This window comes from Malus domestica, chromosome 06 (genome assembly GCF_042453785.1).
Source record: "Malus domestica chromosome 06, GDT2T_hap1".
Taxonomy (NCBI): Eukaryota; Viridiplantae; Streptophyta; class Magnoliopsida; order Rosales; family Rosaceae; genus Malus; species Malus domestica.
Window position 1 is genome coordinate 871,852 of NC_091666.1, and position 16,659 is coordinate 888,510.

The following is a 16,659-nucleotide window of genomic DNA, read 5'->3' on the forward strand; positions in this document are numbered from 1 at the left end:
TTTGTATTTCTCCAACCGAATTGTCAAATATTATTTTATTATTTAAATAGAGCTTTAAATTATTGTAATTATTAAAAAAATGTTGAAACAAAATTTTGATTGATTGAAATGTTAGTGGAATAAGAGACCCACTATTAAAATGAATTAAAAAATAAATTTGACATTGGGTCAAATTTGACATCAAATCACTAAGCCTTCAAATCCAGTCAACAAATAACAATTCGGTTGGAAAGACTTTTGATGTCAAATATGTACAGTAGCATTCCACTTAGGATTTGGTGCTCTTAAAGCATCTCCAAAGGAGATGTCAAATGTTAATTTGATGGCTGACGTGGCAATGTCATATTTTCTCTTTTTCCAACCGATATATTTCTTTGTTATAAATGATATTTGTAGGATCCATTTTAAAAGGAAATCAATTAAAATACATTTTCAAGATTTATAATTGGTACATTAATGGAATCCACACAATAAAATAATTTAAAAAAATGACATCACCTTTTTTCATATGTCAAATTTGACATATGAAAACTCATATGTCAATACACATAGGATTGACATATCGGTTAGTGCTCACTCCAACCTTCAAATTTGATTACATGGAATTCCACATAAGATTTGACATCTCTTTTGGAGATGGTCTTAGGGTATCAAATCTTTTGGTGCATGGCAAGACACCATTGAGGCTTATTCATTATCTGCAACAAAGAGCTTGGTTTGACCTCCGTTGTGATACTTTGTCCCGAAATTTATTATTTAATTTATTTTACGGTTTTGAGAAAAGTGATTTAAAGGTCATTTTAAATTTCACTTTGGTTAATTCATTACCGTAAAAGTAGTAAATCCCACAATGGTTTCGCTTACTATTTGAGCCGAGGATGCTCAAATTTGACCCTAAAACTGTGAAGCTTCACAATTTGGTGACACTAGGCCGAACCAAAACAACCTTTCACTCTAGTAGTAATCCTTCAATTTAATCGAGGCTTATTTAAGAGGGTTTTAACGAAAAGCCCACGGTACTGTTTACTTTAACGAAAAACCACATTTTTACACTAAAAAGTCAAACCTGAAACTATTCACTTTACCCTTTATTTTGTCCTTATCATTAAAACTCAAAGTTTTCAAGCCATTTTCATTAGTTTTCCTTATTTTTTTCTATGCTTCCTGAAAACTCGAAATTAATCTTATTTTCTCTTTCTAAACTAAAATATCATCACTTTGTACATTGGAACTCAAACATTCACTTCATTTTGATGAGATTCCGTCAATTCTTTCAAAAGGTCGTGACAAAATTGACGATATTTTAGTTTTAAGGGAACTTTAACGAAAAACCATATTTTTACACTAAAAAATCAATCCTGGTACCATTTACTTTACCCTTTATTTTATTCTTATTATTAAAACTCAAAATTTTCAAGTCATTTTCATTAGATTTAAAGGAAATGCAAGATTAAGTTCGAGTTCCTGTGACATAACAAAAAAATAAGCCTTTAATCAATAGAAGGACATCATCATGCACAGAAATCAATCAACTTAATCAATATCTATCAAATATACATATTACAAGTTGATCTTGCAAAGAAGTTATGCAAATTCCATAGTAGTGGGAAGCAGGGATTCGAACCTTCATCTTCTCATGTAGATCTTATAACGTGCATAACATGTTTCAAGCTGAGAGCTCTAACAATTTCAATTTAAGTACACTTAAGTATTCATTCTGAGAGCGTCGACAGCCATGTCTATTTTAGACCCACAAAGGATTTAGAAATGTAGCCCTCAACTAAATTAGTTCCTCTTTCATATTCAGACGGCTTGTAAATCCAACCTTGACATGGTTGAGGTTGAATTCAGCCATTGAATGACCATGATATGTAACCTCGCCGTCACGTTCAGTTCCATACATGTAGAAAGGTGCGTCCTTGAAATCGAAATTAAGGAATTGTTTTGAACTAGCAGCTCCCAAGGTATACACAGGACGATGCTAGAATGAACAGTGAGTCTGGGCAATGATCATGCTTCTGTACCAGAGCTTTTTTTTTCCTCAACTAGCTCTTCTGCCAATCCTGACTATAAGGAACCTGCTGCTTGTACATATTGAAGCACTCACACCTGCACAAATCTGAGTTGACCTGGTCGGTCCATGGGACATCATGAGTATGTGAAATGAAACTCACTTTCTTGTTGGCTCGAGAGTATAAGAGGTGGACTGCAGAGTTTTAACATTTGATACTTGACTCAATTTTGATAAGATGCGCAAAGAGAAAGACCGAGGAGGCTGATGTCGATGCCTATAGAATGAGTATGTTGAAACTACAATGACACAGTGAGTCCCCACAAGAGTCGTATTTTAGGTGGTGCTTTGGCTACTACAATGAATGGACTGGGAATGAGAAAGTAGTTGGGAAGGCAATGGAAATAAATTGGTAGAAACAACAGTAGTAATAAAAAGCATCATCAAAGTGAAAAACCGCAAAAATTACATTACACAGAAAGGAGCTAAAAATATATGCAAAGGTTCAATCCGCCAGTCTGTTCCCAATAAACTAAAAGTTTGCAAGCTTCTTGACATTGATATTTCTCGTTGGAGGCTTAGAGGTGAAACCTGCATAAGATAGGCTGACGGCTGACGGGGATGGTGCAAAACTTTGATAAAAACACATGATGATAGCAATACATTATACATTACAACATGCTTAAAGAGAAAACCCCATTCACTCTACGAAACTAAAATCTTGAAATATTTTGAACAAAGGCACAGAATTTGCATTTGCGGAAACAACAACATACCTCAGCAAGAACGAATGAACCAAAGAATATATAAAAAAGTTGAACAAATTCAGACACACACATGTTCAAAAGTCAAGCACCTACATAAAAATCCCTACTCTACCAAACAAAAAAAAAACATAAAAAACATAAAAATCCTCAGAACTAAATCATTTCTAATTTTTTAACATCTTCCCAAAAATCGTGCCCATAAATCTGCAAACTGAATTACACTTGAAAGGCTGAAAAATCAGTCCAGCAAAGACAATATTCTATTTATACAACCGAGAAGGATGCATGTATTAAAAACATACAACAACAACAACAAAACCTTTTCTCACTAAGTGGGATCAGCTATGTGAATCCTAGAACGCCATTGCACTCGATTTTGTGTCATGTCTTCCGTTAGATCCAAGTACTCTAAGTCTTTTCTTAGGGTATCTTCCAAAATTTTCCTAGGTCTTCCTCTACCCCTTCAGCCCTGAACCTCTGTCCCGTAGTCACACATTTGAACTGGAGCGTCAGTAGGCCTTCTTTGCACATGCCCAACCCACTCATTCCTAATCTTATCATTTCTCGTGAGCCCACACCTCCAATGAAGCATCCTCATCTCCACTACACCCATTTTGTGTATGTGTTGATGATTCACCGCCCAACATTCTGTGTCATACAGCATCACCGACCTTATTACTGTCCTATAAAATTTTCCCTTAAACTTCAGTGGCATACGACGGTCACACAACAAACCGGATGCACTCTTCCACTTCATCCATCCCGCTTGTATTCCATATATTCTGTCTTTGATCGGTTTAGGCGAAGACCTTTAGATTCCAACACTTCTCTCCAAAGGTTAAGCTTCGCATTTACCCCTTCTTGAGTTTCATCTATCAACCCTATATCATCTGCGAAAAGCATACACCAAGGAATAACATCTTGAATATGTTTTGTTAACTCATCCATTACCAATGCAAAAAGGTAAGGACTTAAGGATTGTTGATGCACAAAATCAGTGAGGACTTTGGTACAACAGAAAGTATTAAGTTTGTGACCTTCGCTAGATTGCTCCGGTCATTAGTGTAGATAAGTATGTAAAAAGATAGAGACAAGAGAGCAAACACAAGATGTACGTGGTTCACCCAGATTGGCTACGTCCACGGAGTAGAGGAGTTCTCATTAATTGTGAAAGGTTTACACAAGTACATAGGTTCAAGCTCTCCTTTAGTGAGTACAAATGAATGATTTAGTACAAATGACATTAGTAAATATTTTGGGAGAATGATCTCCTTTTATAGAAGAGAGTTTCTAGCCTTGTTCTGACATTGACACGTGTCGTGTTGTGATTGGCTTCCGATGTTGACACGTGTCGAGCTATGATTGGCTTCTTTTAATGTCGACACGTGGCGCTCTGTGATTGGCCTTCTGGTTCGATTGGGGACTTGCAAGATCCAAGCCGCTGAGTAATCACGAAACTTCTAAACACCGAAGTGTGGTATCGTCTTCACTTGCCTTATCTGTCTTATAGATAGATGTGACATCTTCTCTAGAAGTATTATTCCTCCGTCCAGGGGTGACATCTTTAACTGGTGGAGATGCACAAGGTAATGTATCAATTTCACTTGAAGCTTACTTGTAGTTTCAGGCTTAGTCAAGCGCGTACAAACCATGTAGTAGGAGTCCCTCAAGTCGCTGAGCTAGGAGATCTGCTGAAAGAGGTGACAGACAAGGTAAGCAATTAGTTCTATATCAGAAGTTTGATTTCGAGTTCCGACTGATTGTTCTCATTCTCCTTATCTTGCAGGCAGCATGGAGGATAAAGAGAAGAAAATGAGAAAATATGATATGAGATACTTATGCTTTTGAAGAAGTAACTTTCCACATGCTTGTTCTTGAACTGGGCTGGAGGGTTTTCTGGTTACCTCCAGAGTATAAGGCCGACTGAAGAATTTGAGGGTCAAAACAAGTCCATCAAATCTAGAGTACGTTCGACCCTGCTAATATGGGATACTTTTGTTGTTGACAAAGTAGTGTAAGTATCGGCACGTGTTCTGTTACGCTTGTCTCCACATGCTTCCTTATATCCTTCTCACTTGCCCTATCTGTTCCTCAGGCAGATGTGGTATCTTCTCTGGAAGCATAAGATGTTGAAGATGAGTTCGAGAGCAATGTCAGGTAAGTAATCAAGTAAGGGGTTCCAGGCAGTCAGTTCCTGACTAGAAGCTTGATTCCAAGTGCTGATTGATTGCTCTCTTTCTCTTTGTCCTGCAGGTAAGAACAAAGCCAAAGAAAAAGACAGGGAAAAAGCATGATATGGGATACTCTTGCTTTTAACCCTAATGATATGAGATATTCTTGCTCTGGTGTAGCTTGTTTGCAGAGGTATTATCGGGGGGAAAGAAAGCTGAGTATTTCGAGAGGCTTCGTTGGGAGTGCCCTCTCAGATATGAGGAAGGGTTGAGCATTTTTGCAGGTCTGCCTGTCCGTTGAGGATGGAGATCGACATATATAGGAGTCTCCCTAACAAGAAATAGTAATGCTATTCCTTTACCCTTCTTGGTCATAGCACTGTAGTGGGAGCTGCTAGCTTCACGTGTTTTAACTCTGTCGGAGCATTTTGAAAAAGTGGTATGTGGTATCTGGAAAGCTGATGTTGCGTGTGAAGATTACAGACAAGCTTTATCCAATGAGATCTGGCTCTTGAAGTTGAGAAAGCGATGCCTCTTCGGTTTTCGAACAAGCGATCCTGTCGGGGATCTGGCTCTCGAGATTCGGAGAACGGTGCCTCTTCGATTTTTGAGAAAGCAATCCTGCTGGGAGTCTGGCTTTTGAAATTCAGAGAGCGGTGTCTCTTCGATTTTTGAGAAAGTAATCATGTGAGGAGTCTGGCTCTCGAGATTCGAAAGGCGGTACCTTTTTTATTTTGGAGCAAGCAATCTTGTTGGAAGTGTTTTCTCGAACGTGAGTAAAGGTTGGGCATTTTTGCTAGTCTACCTTGCCACGAAGCACAGAGGTTGACACACATGGACTTTCCAATTATCCAGCAGTGGTGCTATTTCTTTACCCTTGTGGTTAATAATATGGTAGCTAAACCTTCAAAATTTATGTGTCTAAACTTTGTTAATGTTGTTTCTTGGCTATTCTTTTACCCTTCTTGGTCATAACGATGTAGTGGGAGCTGCAAGCTTCACGTGTCTAAACTTTGTCAAAGATCTTTGGCAAAGTTATTTGTGGTACCCATGAGCTGATGTTGCTTGTGGAAAGTGGATGACTGAACAATAAGATTCACGTGCTTTCTACTTTACCAGAAATCTTCGACAAATTGCCCGTAATTTCCGTAAAGCTGAGTGTGCATGTGACAGGTGCTGACAAAGCTGAGAAAGCAGGTGCCTCTTCGATTTCTGAGATCGGCCCTCATGGTCTCTGAGCAGCCCAGCTTTTGAAAAAGCAAGCGCCTCTTCGATTTCTGAGATCGGCTCTCGTGGTCTTTGAGCAGCCTAGCTTTTGAGAAAGCAAACGCCTCTTCGATTTCTGAAGCTCCGTCGAGTGCAGATTTTTATAGAGGCTGGCATTAAGTTCCAAAGCACACTTGAATCTTCACCAGTAGAAACTCCCTTTTTGCACTTCTAAGATCTTGATTTGTCTGACCTCTTCTCTCTTCAACACCTTTGAAAATGTTTGGCCCTTCCGACCGTTGTTTTGATTTGAACCTTGGTAAAGAGGCAGCCGCGCCTTCTCCAGACAACATATGGCGCATATCATTCTTATCCCCTACTGGTCATCTTACCATTAGGGGATTCCGTGATGAAGAATGATATGACTGCTGCGGTGGTGGCCAGGAACATTCTCACTCCCAAAGATAACAGACTTCTTTCCAAACGGTCTGATGAGTTGGCTGTTAAGGATTCTCTGGCTCTCAGTGTTCAGTGTGCAAGTTCTGTGTCGAATATTACCATATGCGCACTAGATTGTTTTGTAAGGGTTGAAGAGCATTCAACCTCTTTGTAATATTTGATGTCAATTATTGGATGATACGTTTTGTAAGGGTCAAATACGAGCTCAGGTGGGGCTCGGTGTTTTGGCGTCAGTTGAGATTATTGCTTTGGATGATACGTTTTGAAATTACTTTGAGATGGATAAGAAGTTTTAGGATTTTTTTTTTTTTTCGATGGGGTATCCGAGATCTTGTGCATTAAAATGGTCTAATTGTGAGGATTGCTTTGAAGATAGTATATCAAGGCAAAGTTCCAATATTGTTTCCCATGGTGATTGAGGAAAATGTGCAAGGTTCCAATATCCTTAATTTTGCAAATCTTTTGAACATTTGATATTTTGTAATGTTCTAATGTTTTTTTATTATACTCTTATTTTGGATATGTAAATATATATTTAAAAGAAAATTGCATTTTTATGTTTTGGATGTGAAAATATGATATGTATATACTTATTTAGTATTACGTTTTTCATTTGATTATTTATTGGTTTAAAATATATTTTTCCTAACAGATAACGAGTCGAGTCATATTACCCGTTTATTTTAATGGGTGTTACACGACACGACCTGTTAAAATATCGGGTATGACACGAACACGAAAAACACAACACAAACGCTAGGTACTTGAAAGCATAAGGATACAAGCAATCAAACCCTATTTGGCAGTAGGACAGATGTTTCGCTGTCTTGTAGTTTTCAATCCAATTTCCACCAAGCACTAACTATGTTGCAATCGATCATGAAACGAAGAGCACAAAGAACAATGTTTTCATGTCACTTGAAACTCTTCATAACATGACCATTACTAACAAAAGTTATTTTACGGAAACATTGCACCATACCATGAAATGCAAGACCATGTATGAGAACTATAGTTATCCACATAAAACCATTACTAACAGAAATTTGTTAAGACAGTTGGAATGCTTTTGTTTAATTTCTTGTCAAGAAATTCGTCTTCTTAGGACGTGTCATGCTGCTTGGGCTGTGGGTTATGTGGCGGCTTCAGCAGTTTATTGGTCATGCCTTTATTCATGGGCTTGGTTTTTCAGAGGTTTGTGTTATGGTGGAAGTGAGCAATTCATACAAAATGCTCCTCCTTCTGCACATGTTCCTCCTCTGTGAACAAACAACAAAAACAAATAATTAGATTACAAATAAGAAAATATAAAAATAAAAGAAACGATAACTGTAACTACCTCATCAACTCAAACCTCCTCCGCAGATTGAGCCTCAACCTCAAACGCTCCTCCTCCTTAGAGGTTGATCGATATTCTCCCCAGTGAAAAATGGAAAGCCCTATCACAATCATTATGACACCCCAATACTGAAAATTCAACGATGCACTTTGTTATCAATTAACTTTATAAATAACTCAATTAATGCCTAATAGAATTAAGTTTGCAGATTTTACCTCGGTTTTTTTTGTGCGATCATGGAATATCATAGTTGATAGCCCAATAACTAAAATCATGGATATCGGGGTAAATGACGACACAAATACAGCATCCGTCTTCTTCGTCAAAGTGGTCCCCAAATACTGCACTAGACTAGCACAAATGCCCTAAAAGAGAAAGGTAAAAAAAAATACATAGTGTATACTAACATAACTTACTTAATGTTATAGATGTTATTAGTTTACAAAACTCACCACGAATACCCAGCAAAATGTGTTGAAGTCCCAAACCCATAACCCACTTGTAGGCTCGTCCATGAGTGGTGGCTAGGGCATTAACAAGGCTGGGGTCATAGCTGAAAACCTTACTATGATTGCAAGACATAAAGCCTCGACGTCGTACTTCTCCATTTTGTTTTCCTAAAAAAAACAAAAGTTCTAAGAAGAATTATATGCTTTCCACCACTAGAACATACTCGGCCTGATAAACAAATAAATCAAAACTATTTTAAAAATTATTAATCAACTTTATGATCTAAAACTATAACATTCTTACCATGAGTATATTGTAGCAAGCCGAGCACAATACTGAAGCGACCACAAGACACAATGGCCAGGTCCAGTTCTTGTAAAGAACTTGATGAGCTGCATTGGTCGGGCCATTATATTTTCCAATCAAGAACGCCCCATCAAAAATAGCCCCCAATTTTGTTTGGTTGCTCTTCTTGCAAATAGAGATCGACTGTGTTTTATTACCATAGAAATAAATAAATAAGTTAGCTTCTAATACAATACATAATAATATTAAAATGAGTTGGAATTAGCATAATTTGAACAAGGTTGTAGCGCACCTGAAGATTAATGATATAAAATATGTCAATGCGGGGATAACCGATTGCAAGCAAACAGTAAATTGGACTGGCAAGAATTTGGCACCAAAGGACAAGGAAGTCTGGGCTAAAGGATTGTTCACGAAAAGGAAAAAAGTAGTACTATAATTCTTATACAAAACTAAATCCGTGTTAAAAAAAATACTTATTTATGTTTCTCCTGTGTAATTACTTACTCGAAGACCAATGTGTGTATGAACAAGCAAGGTGTCATTTTAGGAAATGGTCTCCTGCATGAAATTTAACATTGTGTTAAATAAACAAGCTAATTCACATTGAATTAAAAAAAGAGAATGTCTCAAATACTAACCTCAAAATAGCATTAAAAAGGATAGTATGTTCGTAAAGAAATTGAACACATCAAAGGTGATGCCCTTTGACCTTGTGCACACTACAGTTGTGCTCCCCGCTATTGGCGGGATTGACACACCAATGATCCATTGGGCGACTTTACCCCATGCGGATCTAAACAAAACAAATTCAAAAAAGTTAAATATATTAAGTGTTTGAACATAGCATTGAGGGTTTGATATAAGTGTGAACAAACCTAGTGGAAGCAATGGGCGGCTTTGGTACATCTTCTTCATCAACACTTTGTTCATCATTGCCATCCTCACTGCTAATCTCGTCGTCCCCACCACAACTTGCACTAGCACTAGTTTGTTCATCGCCGTCATCATCACTTCTAATTTCGTCGTACCCACCACCGCTGCCATTAGCACTAATGCTACTCTCCCCACCACCCTCGCCACCCAATTCTCTTGTAAAATGACTATTCATCATGTATGTATACATAATCTAAATAAATAACATTGTTAAGTTCCATACAGGATGAATAGTCCTTTTATAAGAGAGCTGGGTGGCGAGAATGGTGGGGAGAGTAGCATTAGTGCTAATGGCAGCGGTGGTGGGTACGACGAAATTAGAAGTGATGATGGCGGCGATGAACAAACTAGTGCTAGTGCAAGTTGTGGTGGGGACGACGAGATTAGCAGTGAGGATGGCAATGATGAACAAAGTGTTGATGAAGAAGATGTACCAAAGCCGCCCATTGCTTCTACTAGGTTTGTTCACACTTATATCAAACCCTCTATGCTATGTTCAAACACTTAATATTTCTAACTTTTTTGAATTTGTTTTGTTTAGATCCGCATGGGGTAAAGTCGCCCAATGGATCATTGGTGTGTCAATCCCGCTAATAGCGGGGAGCACAACTGTAGTGTGCACAAGGTCAAAGGGCATCACCTTTGATGTGTTCAATTTCTTTACAAATAAAATATCCTTTTTAATGTTGTTGCTTACTACAATCATTTTAAGGTTAGTATTTGAGACATTCTCTTTTCTAAAGTCAATGTGAATTAGCTTGTTTATTTAACACAATGTTAAATTTCATGCAGGACACCATTTCCTAAACTGACACCTTGCTTGTTCATACGCATATTGGGTCTTTATGTAATTAATTACACAGGGGAGAAACAGATTTAAGTTTTTTTTAACACCGATTTAGTTTTGTATAAGAATTATAGTAAAACTATTTTCCTTTTCGTGAACATGTCTTTAGTCCAGGCTTCCTTGTCCTTTGGTGCCAAATTCTTGCCAGTCCAGTTTACTATTTGCTTGCAATCGATTGTCCCCGCATTGGCATATTTTATCTGATTAATCTTCAAGTGCACTACAACCTTGTTCAAATTATACTAATTCTAACTCATTTTAATATTAATATGCATTGTATTAGAAGCTAACTTATTTATTTATTTCTATGGTAACAGGACACAGTCGATCTCTATTCGCAAGAAGAGCGACCGACCAAAACTGGGGGTCTAATAATTACTTTTGGTGGAGCGTTCTTGATTGGAAAATATAATGGCCCGACCATTGCAGCTCATCAAGTTCTTTACGAGAACTGGACTTGGCCATTGTGTCTTGTGGTTGCTTCAGTATTGTGCTCGGCTTGCCACAATGTACTCATGATAAGAATGTTCTAGTTTTAGATCATAAAGTTGATTAATAATTTTTAAAATGGTTTTGGTCTATTTGTTTATCAATGGCTGTTAAGCATGTTTTAGCGATGGAAAGTATTTAATTCTTCTTATAACTCTATTTTTTTAGGAAAACACTATAGAAAAGTATGACGTCGAGGCTTTATGGCTTGCAACCATAGTACGGTTTACCACTATGATCCCCAGCTTTGTTATTGCCCTGGCCACCACTCATGGACGAGCCTACAAGTAGGTTATGGGTGGGGACTTCAACACGTTTTGCTGGGTATTCACGATGAGTTTAGTAAACTAATAACATCTATAATATTAAGTAAGTTATGTTAGTATACAGTTTGTAATTTTTTTTGACATTTCTCTTGTAGGGCATTTGTGCTGGTCTAGTGCAGTATTTGGGGACCACTTTACGAAGAAGACGGATGATGTATTTGTGTCGTCATTTACCCCGATATCCATGATTTTAGTTATTGGGCTATCAACTATGATCTTCCATGATCGCATAAAAAAACCACGGTAAAATCTGCAAACTTAATTCTAATAGGCATTAATTAAGTTATTTGTAAAGTTAACTGATAACAAAGTGCATCATTGAATTTTTAGTATTGGGGGTGTCATAATGATCGTGATAGGGCTTTGCATTTTTCACTGGGGAGCATATCGATCAACTTCTAAGGAGGAGGCTCGAGCTGAGGATGAGCGTTTGAGGTGGAGGCTCAATTTGCAAAAGAGGTTCAAGCTATGGAGGAATTATAGTTATCATTTCTTTTATTTTTATATTTTCTTATTTTTAATCTAATTATTTGTTTTTGTTGTTTGTTCGTACAGGATGAACCTTATGCATGTGCAGAAGGAGGAGCGTTCTGTATGAATTGCTCACCTCCACCATAACTCAAACCTTTGAAAAACCAAGCCCATGAATAAAGGCATGACCAGTAAACTGCTAAAGCCGCCACAAAATCCACAGCCCAAGCAGCATGCCACGTCCCAAGAAGACGAATTTCTTGACAAGGAATTAAACAAAAGCATTCCACCCGTCTTAACAAATTTCTGTTAGTAACGGTTTTATATGGATAGTTATAGTTCTCATACCTGGTCTTGTATCTCATGGTGTGGTGCAATGTTTCTGTCAAGTAGCTTTTGTTAGTAATAGTCATGGCATCAGCAACAAATCATGTACTGCACTCTAAGGCCAAGCGTTGAAATTGATTGTCATTTTGTGCGTGAAAGAGTACAAAAATACACTCTTTTGTTGCAGTTTGTAGCTTCTGCAGATTAGTATGCAGACATTTTCACAAAAGGAATGTGTTCTCAGTTTAGTATTCATTGTTCCAATCTTATGCTAGGTTGTTCCCAACATAAGCTTACAAGGGAATGAGTGTGTAACGAATGCTTAGGTTATGCCATGTGTCAAATGTGAAGAGTGGTCGTGTGTCATTGCATCATTGGGAGTGTGTTGAGTTAGTTATGCTGTTGTATTTAGATATATAGTCAAAAGACTCTGTAATCATTATCCAATGTAATTTTTGCGGTCTTTCAATTTGATGATGCTTTTTATTACTAATGTTGTTTCTACCAATTTATTTTTGTTGCCTTCCCAACTACATTCTCATTCCCAGTCCATTTCATTGCAGTAGCCAAAGCACCACCTAAAATACGACTTTTGTGGGGACTCATTGTGTCATTGTGGTTCCAACATACTCAGTATCGACATCAACCTCCTCGGTTTTTCTCTCTGCGCATCTTATCAAAATTGAGTCAAGTATCAGATGTTAAAACTCTGCAGTCCACCTTTTATACTCTCGAGCCAACAAGAGAGTGAGTTTCCAAATCATTTCACATACTCATGATGTCCCATGGAACCGACCAAGTCAACTTGGATTTGTGCAGGTGTGAGTGCTTCAATATGTACAAATAGCAGGTTCCTTATAGTCAGGATTGGCAGAAGAGCTAGTTGAGGAGAAAAAAGCTCTGATAGAGAAGCATGATCATTGCCCAAACTCACAATTCGTTCTTCAGCATCGTCCTATGTATACCTTGGGAGCTGCTAGTTCAGAACAATTCCTTAATTTCGATTTCAAGGACGCACCTTTCTACATTTATGGAATTGAACATGACGGCAAGGTTACATATCATATTCCTTCAATGGCTAAATTCAACCTCAACCATGTCAAGGTTGGATTTACAAGCCGTCTGAATCTGAAAAAGGAACTAATTGAGTTGAAGGCTACATTTCTAAATCCTTTGTGGGTCTGAAATAGACATGGTTGTCGACGCTCTCAGAATGAATACTTAAGCGTACTTAGATTGAAATTGTTAGAGCTCACAACTTGTAACTTGTAATGCACGTTATAAGATCTACATGAGAAGATCAAGGTTCGGATCCTTGCTTCCCACTACCATGGAATTTGCATAACTTCTTTGCAAGATCAACTTGTAATCTGTATATTTGATAGATATTGATTAAGTTAACAGATTTATGTGCATGATGATGTCCTTCTATTGATTAAAGGCTTATTTTTTTGTTATGTCACAAGAACTCGAACTTAATCTCGCATTCCCTTTAAAACAAAGAAAAATTAATGAAAATGGCTTGAAAACTTTGATTTTTAACGATAAGGACAAAATAAAGTGTAAAGTGAATAGTACCAGGATTGACTTTTTAGAGTAAAAATGTGGTTTTTCACTAAAGTGAACAGTATCAGAAGTTTTTCGTTAAAGTTCCCTAAAAATTAAAATATCGTCAATTTTGTCACGACCTTTTGAAAGAATTGGCTGAATCAAATTCTGAATTCCATAGATTAAATAAGTCCGAATATAAGCACAAGGACAAGCAAGAGCAACACAGAAAACTGTCCAACAATCTTAAGCTGTTACAACACCGTGATGTATAATATTAACAATAAGATGAACAGCACACAGAGACATATGACCAACTAGGCACAATGTTCACTGAATATCAACTTGGAAAAATAGTAGACTCGTTCCAAAACAATGAAGTCGTAAAATTGTCTATTAGAACAAGGTGAGAGGAATGTGAAGTTTGTCTATAGCAATCCATTAACTTCGTAAGTTTCCTAGTTTCTCAAATGACAGAATTCATACACTAATTATTGTTTGTGGTAATTCAGATAGATATTCAAGCTTATGAATCCACAAATACACACACAAATTGATGATGATTCAAACATTTATACATATATTTTATATATATAGAGAGAGAGAGAGAGAGAGAGGAACCTGAGCAAGAACTGGTTTGGGCAAATTGGAACCCTGGAAGAAAGCGACGGCTGCAGCTCCGCTGATCCTGCCATCTCCATCCAAATCTGCTCTCCTGAAGTAGGCTTCCAGCTGATCCGCATACGGACCCGCCATTTTCCTCCGGTCTCACACCACAACACCCGCTCAACGCAATCGCACACAAATAGATGATGATTCAAATCTTTATACATATACATATATATATATATATATATATATATCTAGAGAGAGAGAGGGGAACCTGAGCAAGAACTGGTTTGGGCAAATTGGAACCCTGGAAGAAAGCGACGGGCGACGGCTTCAGCTCCGCTGATCCTGCCATCTCCATCCAAATCTGCTCTCCTGAAGTAGGCTTCCAGCTGATCCGCATACGGACCCGCCATTTTCCTCCGATCTCACACCAGATAACCACCACACCCGCTCAACACAATCGCAATCCCCGAATCCCAAATCAAATCATACAGGATGTATACCACACATATACATATAGATACACAGTGGATAGAAATTGAATCTCTCTCTCAGAAATTCCTTACAGAAAGAAACAATGGCAAGTCGAATCGAATGCGTGGGAACCAGAGGTTGGTACTTGCAGGCTGGATCGAAGAGACGACGGAGAGAGAGAAATTTGGATATTAAATATTAAGAGAAAATGTAACTACAATACTCAGCCATGCTGGGTTGACCTCGCCCGACCCGAGACCCCGTGGGCTCTTCTTAGCTTCTACAGCCAGTTGGGGCCGGGCTTATTGGGCCCACTGAACCTGCAGTCCAGAACCCAGAAGATAAAAACAATTTTATTAGTTGGGCCAGCAACCCCAATAGTTTTTGGGCCCTAAACCGGCCTTATATTTTGATCTAATATTTTAGGAAGTTTTAACGAACACTTCCGGTACTGTTCACTTTTACCAAAAAACCACATTTTTATCTTTTTTGTTACCATTTGCTACACCTTTATTTTTCTTTTTTCATTAAAACTAAAAAAAATTTGGACTTTTCTTAACATTATCTAATAGTCTTGTAGATACTCATCTAGAGTTTGAAAGCTATCCAAATTCATAGATGAGGATCCTCTCCGGATCCTCTTTGTGGGGATCTTAGAGATTCTCACATCCTGACCGTTCATCGTATACCGTACGATCAGATTTTGTCAGTTGCTATTCGTGTTTAATTTTAAATAAAAAGTCAAATGATTTCTAACCGTACAATGTACGATGAATGACTAAGATGTCCTCACAATTTGGATCCGGTGTTTAATTTTTAAATAAAAAGTCAAATAATTTCTAACCGCACAATGTAGATGAATGACTAAGATGTCCTCACAATTTGGATCCGAATGGGATCCACAAATTCACTAGTTCTATATTGTTTATTGTGTTTGCTTGCAGTTCGCAGTTGGGTCGAACTGGATTACTAACAAGTATTCAGATTTCATAATTTCAAATCTTTTACAATTTGTTTCCAATAATCAATTCAAATAAGCAAATCCAAAAGATTAAATTCAAGCTTGTGATGCCCCTTGACCTTGTAGACACTATAATGGCACTCTTTACTATTAGAAGGATTGACACACCAATGGTCCATTGGGCAACTCTACCCATGTAGATCTAAAAAGTTAGATATATTTGAACATAGCATTGAGGGTTTGATATAACTATGGACAAACCTAGTGGAAAAAGTAGGCGGCTTTGGTACATCTACTTCATCATCACCTTGTTCACTGTCACCATCATCATTGTTAATCTCGTCGTCACCACCATCATTGCCACTAGCATTACTTTGTTGATCACCGCTATCATCACTGCTAATTTTGTTGTATCCACCACCCCAGCCACTAACAATAATGCTATACTCCCTACCACTCTCACCACCCAGTTTTCTTATAAAGGGACTAATCATCCTATATTATAAATAACCTAAGGAAATAATGATCATGAGTTAATTAATGTTTTAGCAGCATGTTTTTCCAACCTAATTCTTGACCAAGGCAAAGTCAACTGGTTGAATTAGAACTAGATACAATGTGGTATTTTCCATAAGCTGTTTTAATATGGCAGGCCAATAATAAATTGATAAGAAAAGCTATCTATATATCAGTTTATCATGGCACTTTCCAACACCAGATGCATATAAGCGAAACATAAAACAAAGACAAGTACAGAGAAAAGTCATAGTGACCAAAACAAAGACTTGTTACTCGACTAAAAAATTGCCCTGCTAAACAACTGTGGAGATAAATTGAGAAGAGCATAAAAGGTATGTGGCTGATTTCCTCGATTGCTTGAGGATTGATTCTCATTCATTATATAGGATTACAAAGCCTTAATGAACAAATATACTTTCTATACAATGTAATGAAGGAGC

At 37.6% G+C, this 16,659-nt stretch overlaps 1 protein-coding gene across 4 annotated transcripts; it reads right to left on the reverse strand.

The window, feature by feature from the left end:
• Positions 1 to 1,514: 1,514 nt before the first annotated feature.
• On the reverse strand, positions 1,515 to 14,918 carry LOC139197158 (WAT1-related protein At2g37460-like). 4 transcript variants are annotated; one of them, XM_070823909.1, is made up of 6 exons: positions 14,275 to 14,918; positions 8,707 to 8,892; positions 8,406 to 8,570; positions 8,169 to 8,318; positions 7,954 to 8,081; positions 7,502 to 7,873 (listed from the first exon to the last, which is right to left on the reverse strand). In XM_070823909.1, exons 3-6 carry the CDS (start codon positions 8,466 to 8,468, stop codon positions 7,816 to 7,818), a joined length of 399 nt encoding a protein of 132 aa, XP_070680010.1. In that variant the 5' UTR covers positions 8,469 to 8,570; positions 8,707 to 8,892; positions 14,275 to 14,918; the 3' UTR covers positions 7,502 to 7,815. The 4 variants fall into 3 exon arrangements, 1 of the variants encoding a protein (XP_070680010.1); XR_011582300.1 differs by having other exon boundaries at positions 8,169 to 8,570; XR_011582302.1 differs by lacking the exons at positions 7,502 to 7,873; positions 7,954 to 8,081; positions 8,169 to 8,318; positions 8,406 to 8,570; positions 8,707 to 8,892 and adding an exon at positions 1,515 to 2,129.
• Positions 14,919 to 16,659: the final 1,741 nt, after the last annotated feature.

Excerpts from the sequence above, each read along its gene's own strand:
- LOC139197158 (XM_070823909.1), bottom strand. The coding sequence starts at position 8,468 with ATGGACGAGCCTACAAGTGGGTTATGGGTTTGGGACTTCAACACATTT. Across the intron at positions 8,082-8,168 it reads ATCGCACAAAAAAAACCGAG|TATTGGGGTGTCATAATGAT; the intron begins GTAAAATCTGCA and ends TTGAATTTTCAG. Across the intron at positions 7,874-7,953 it reads AGGAGGTTTGAGTTGATGAG|AGGAGGAACATGTGCAGAAG; the intron begins GTAGTTACAGTT and ends GTTTGTTCACAG.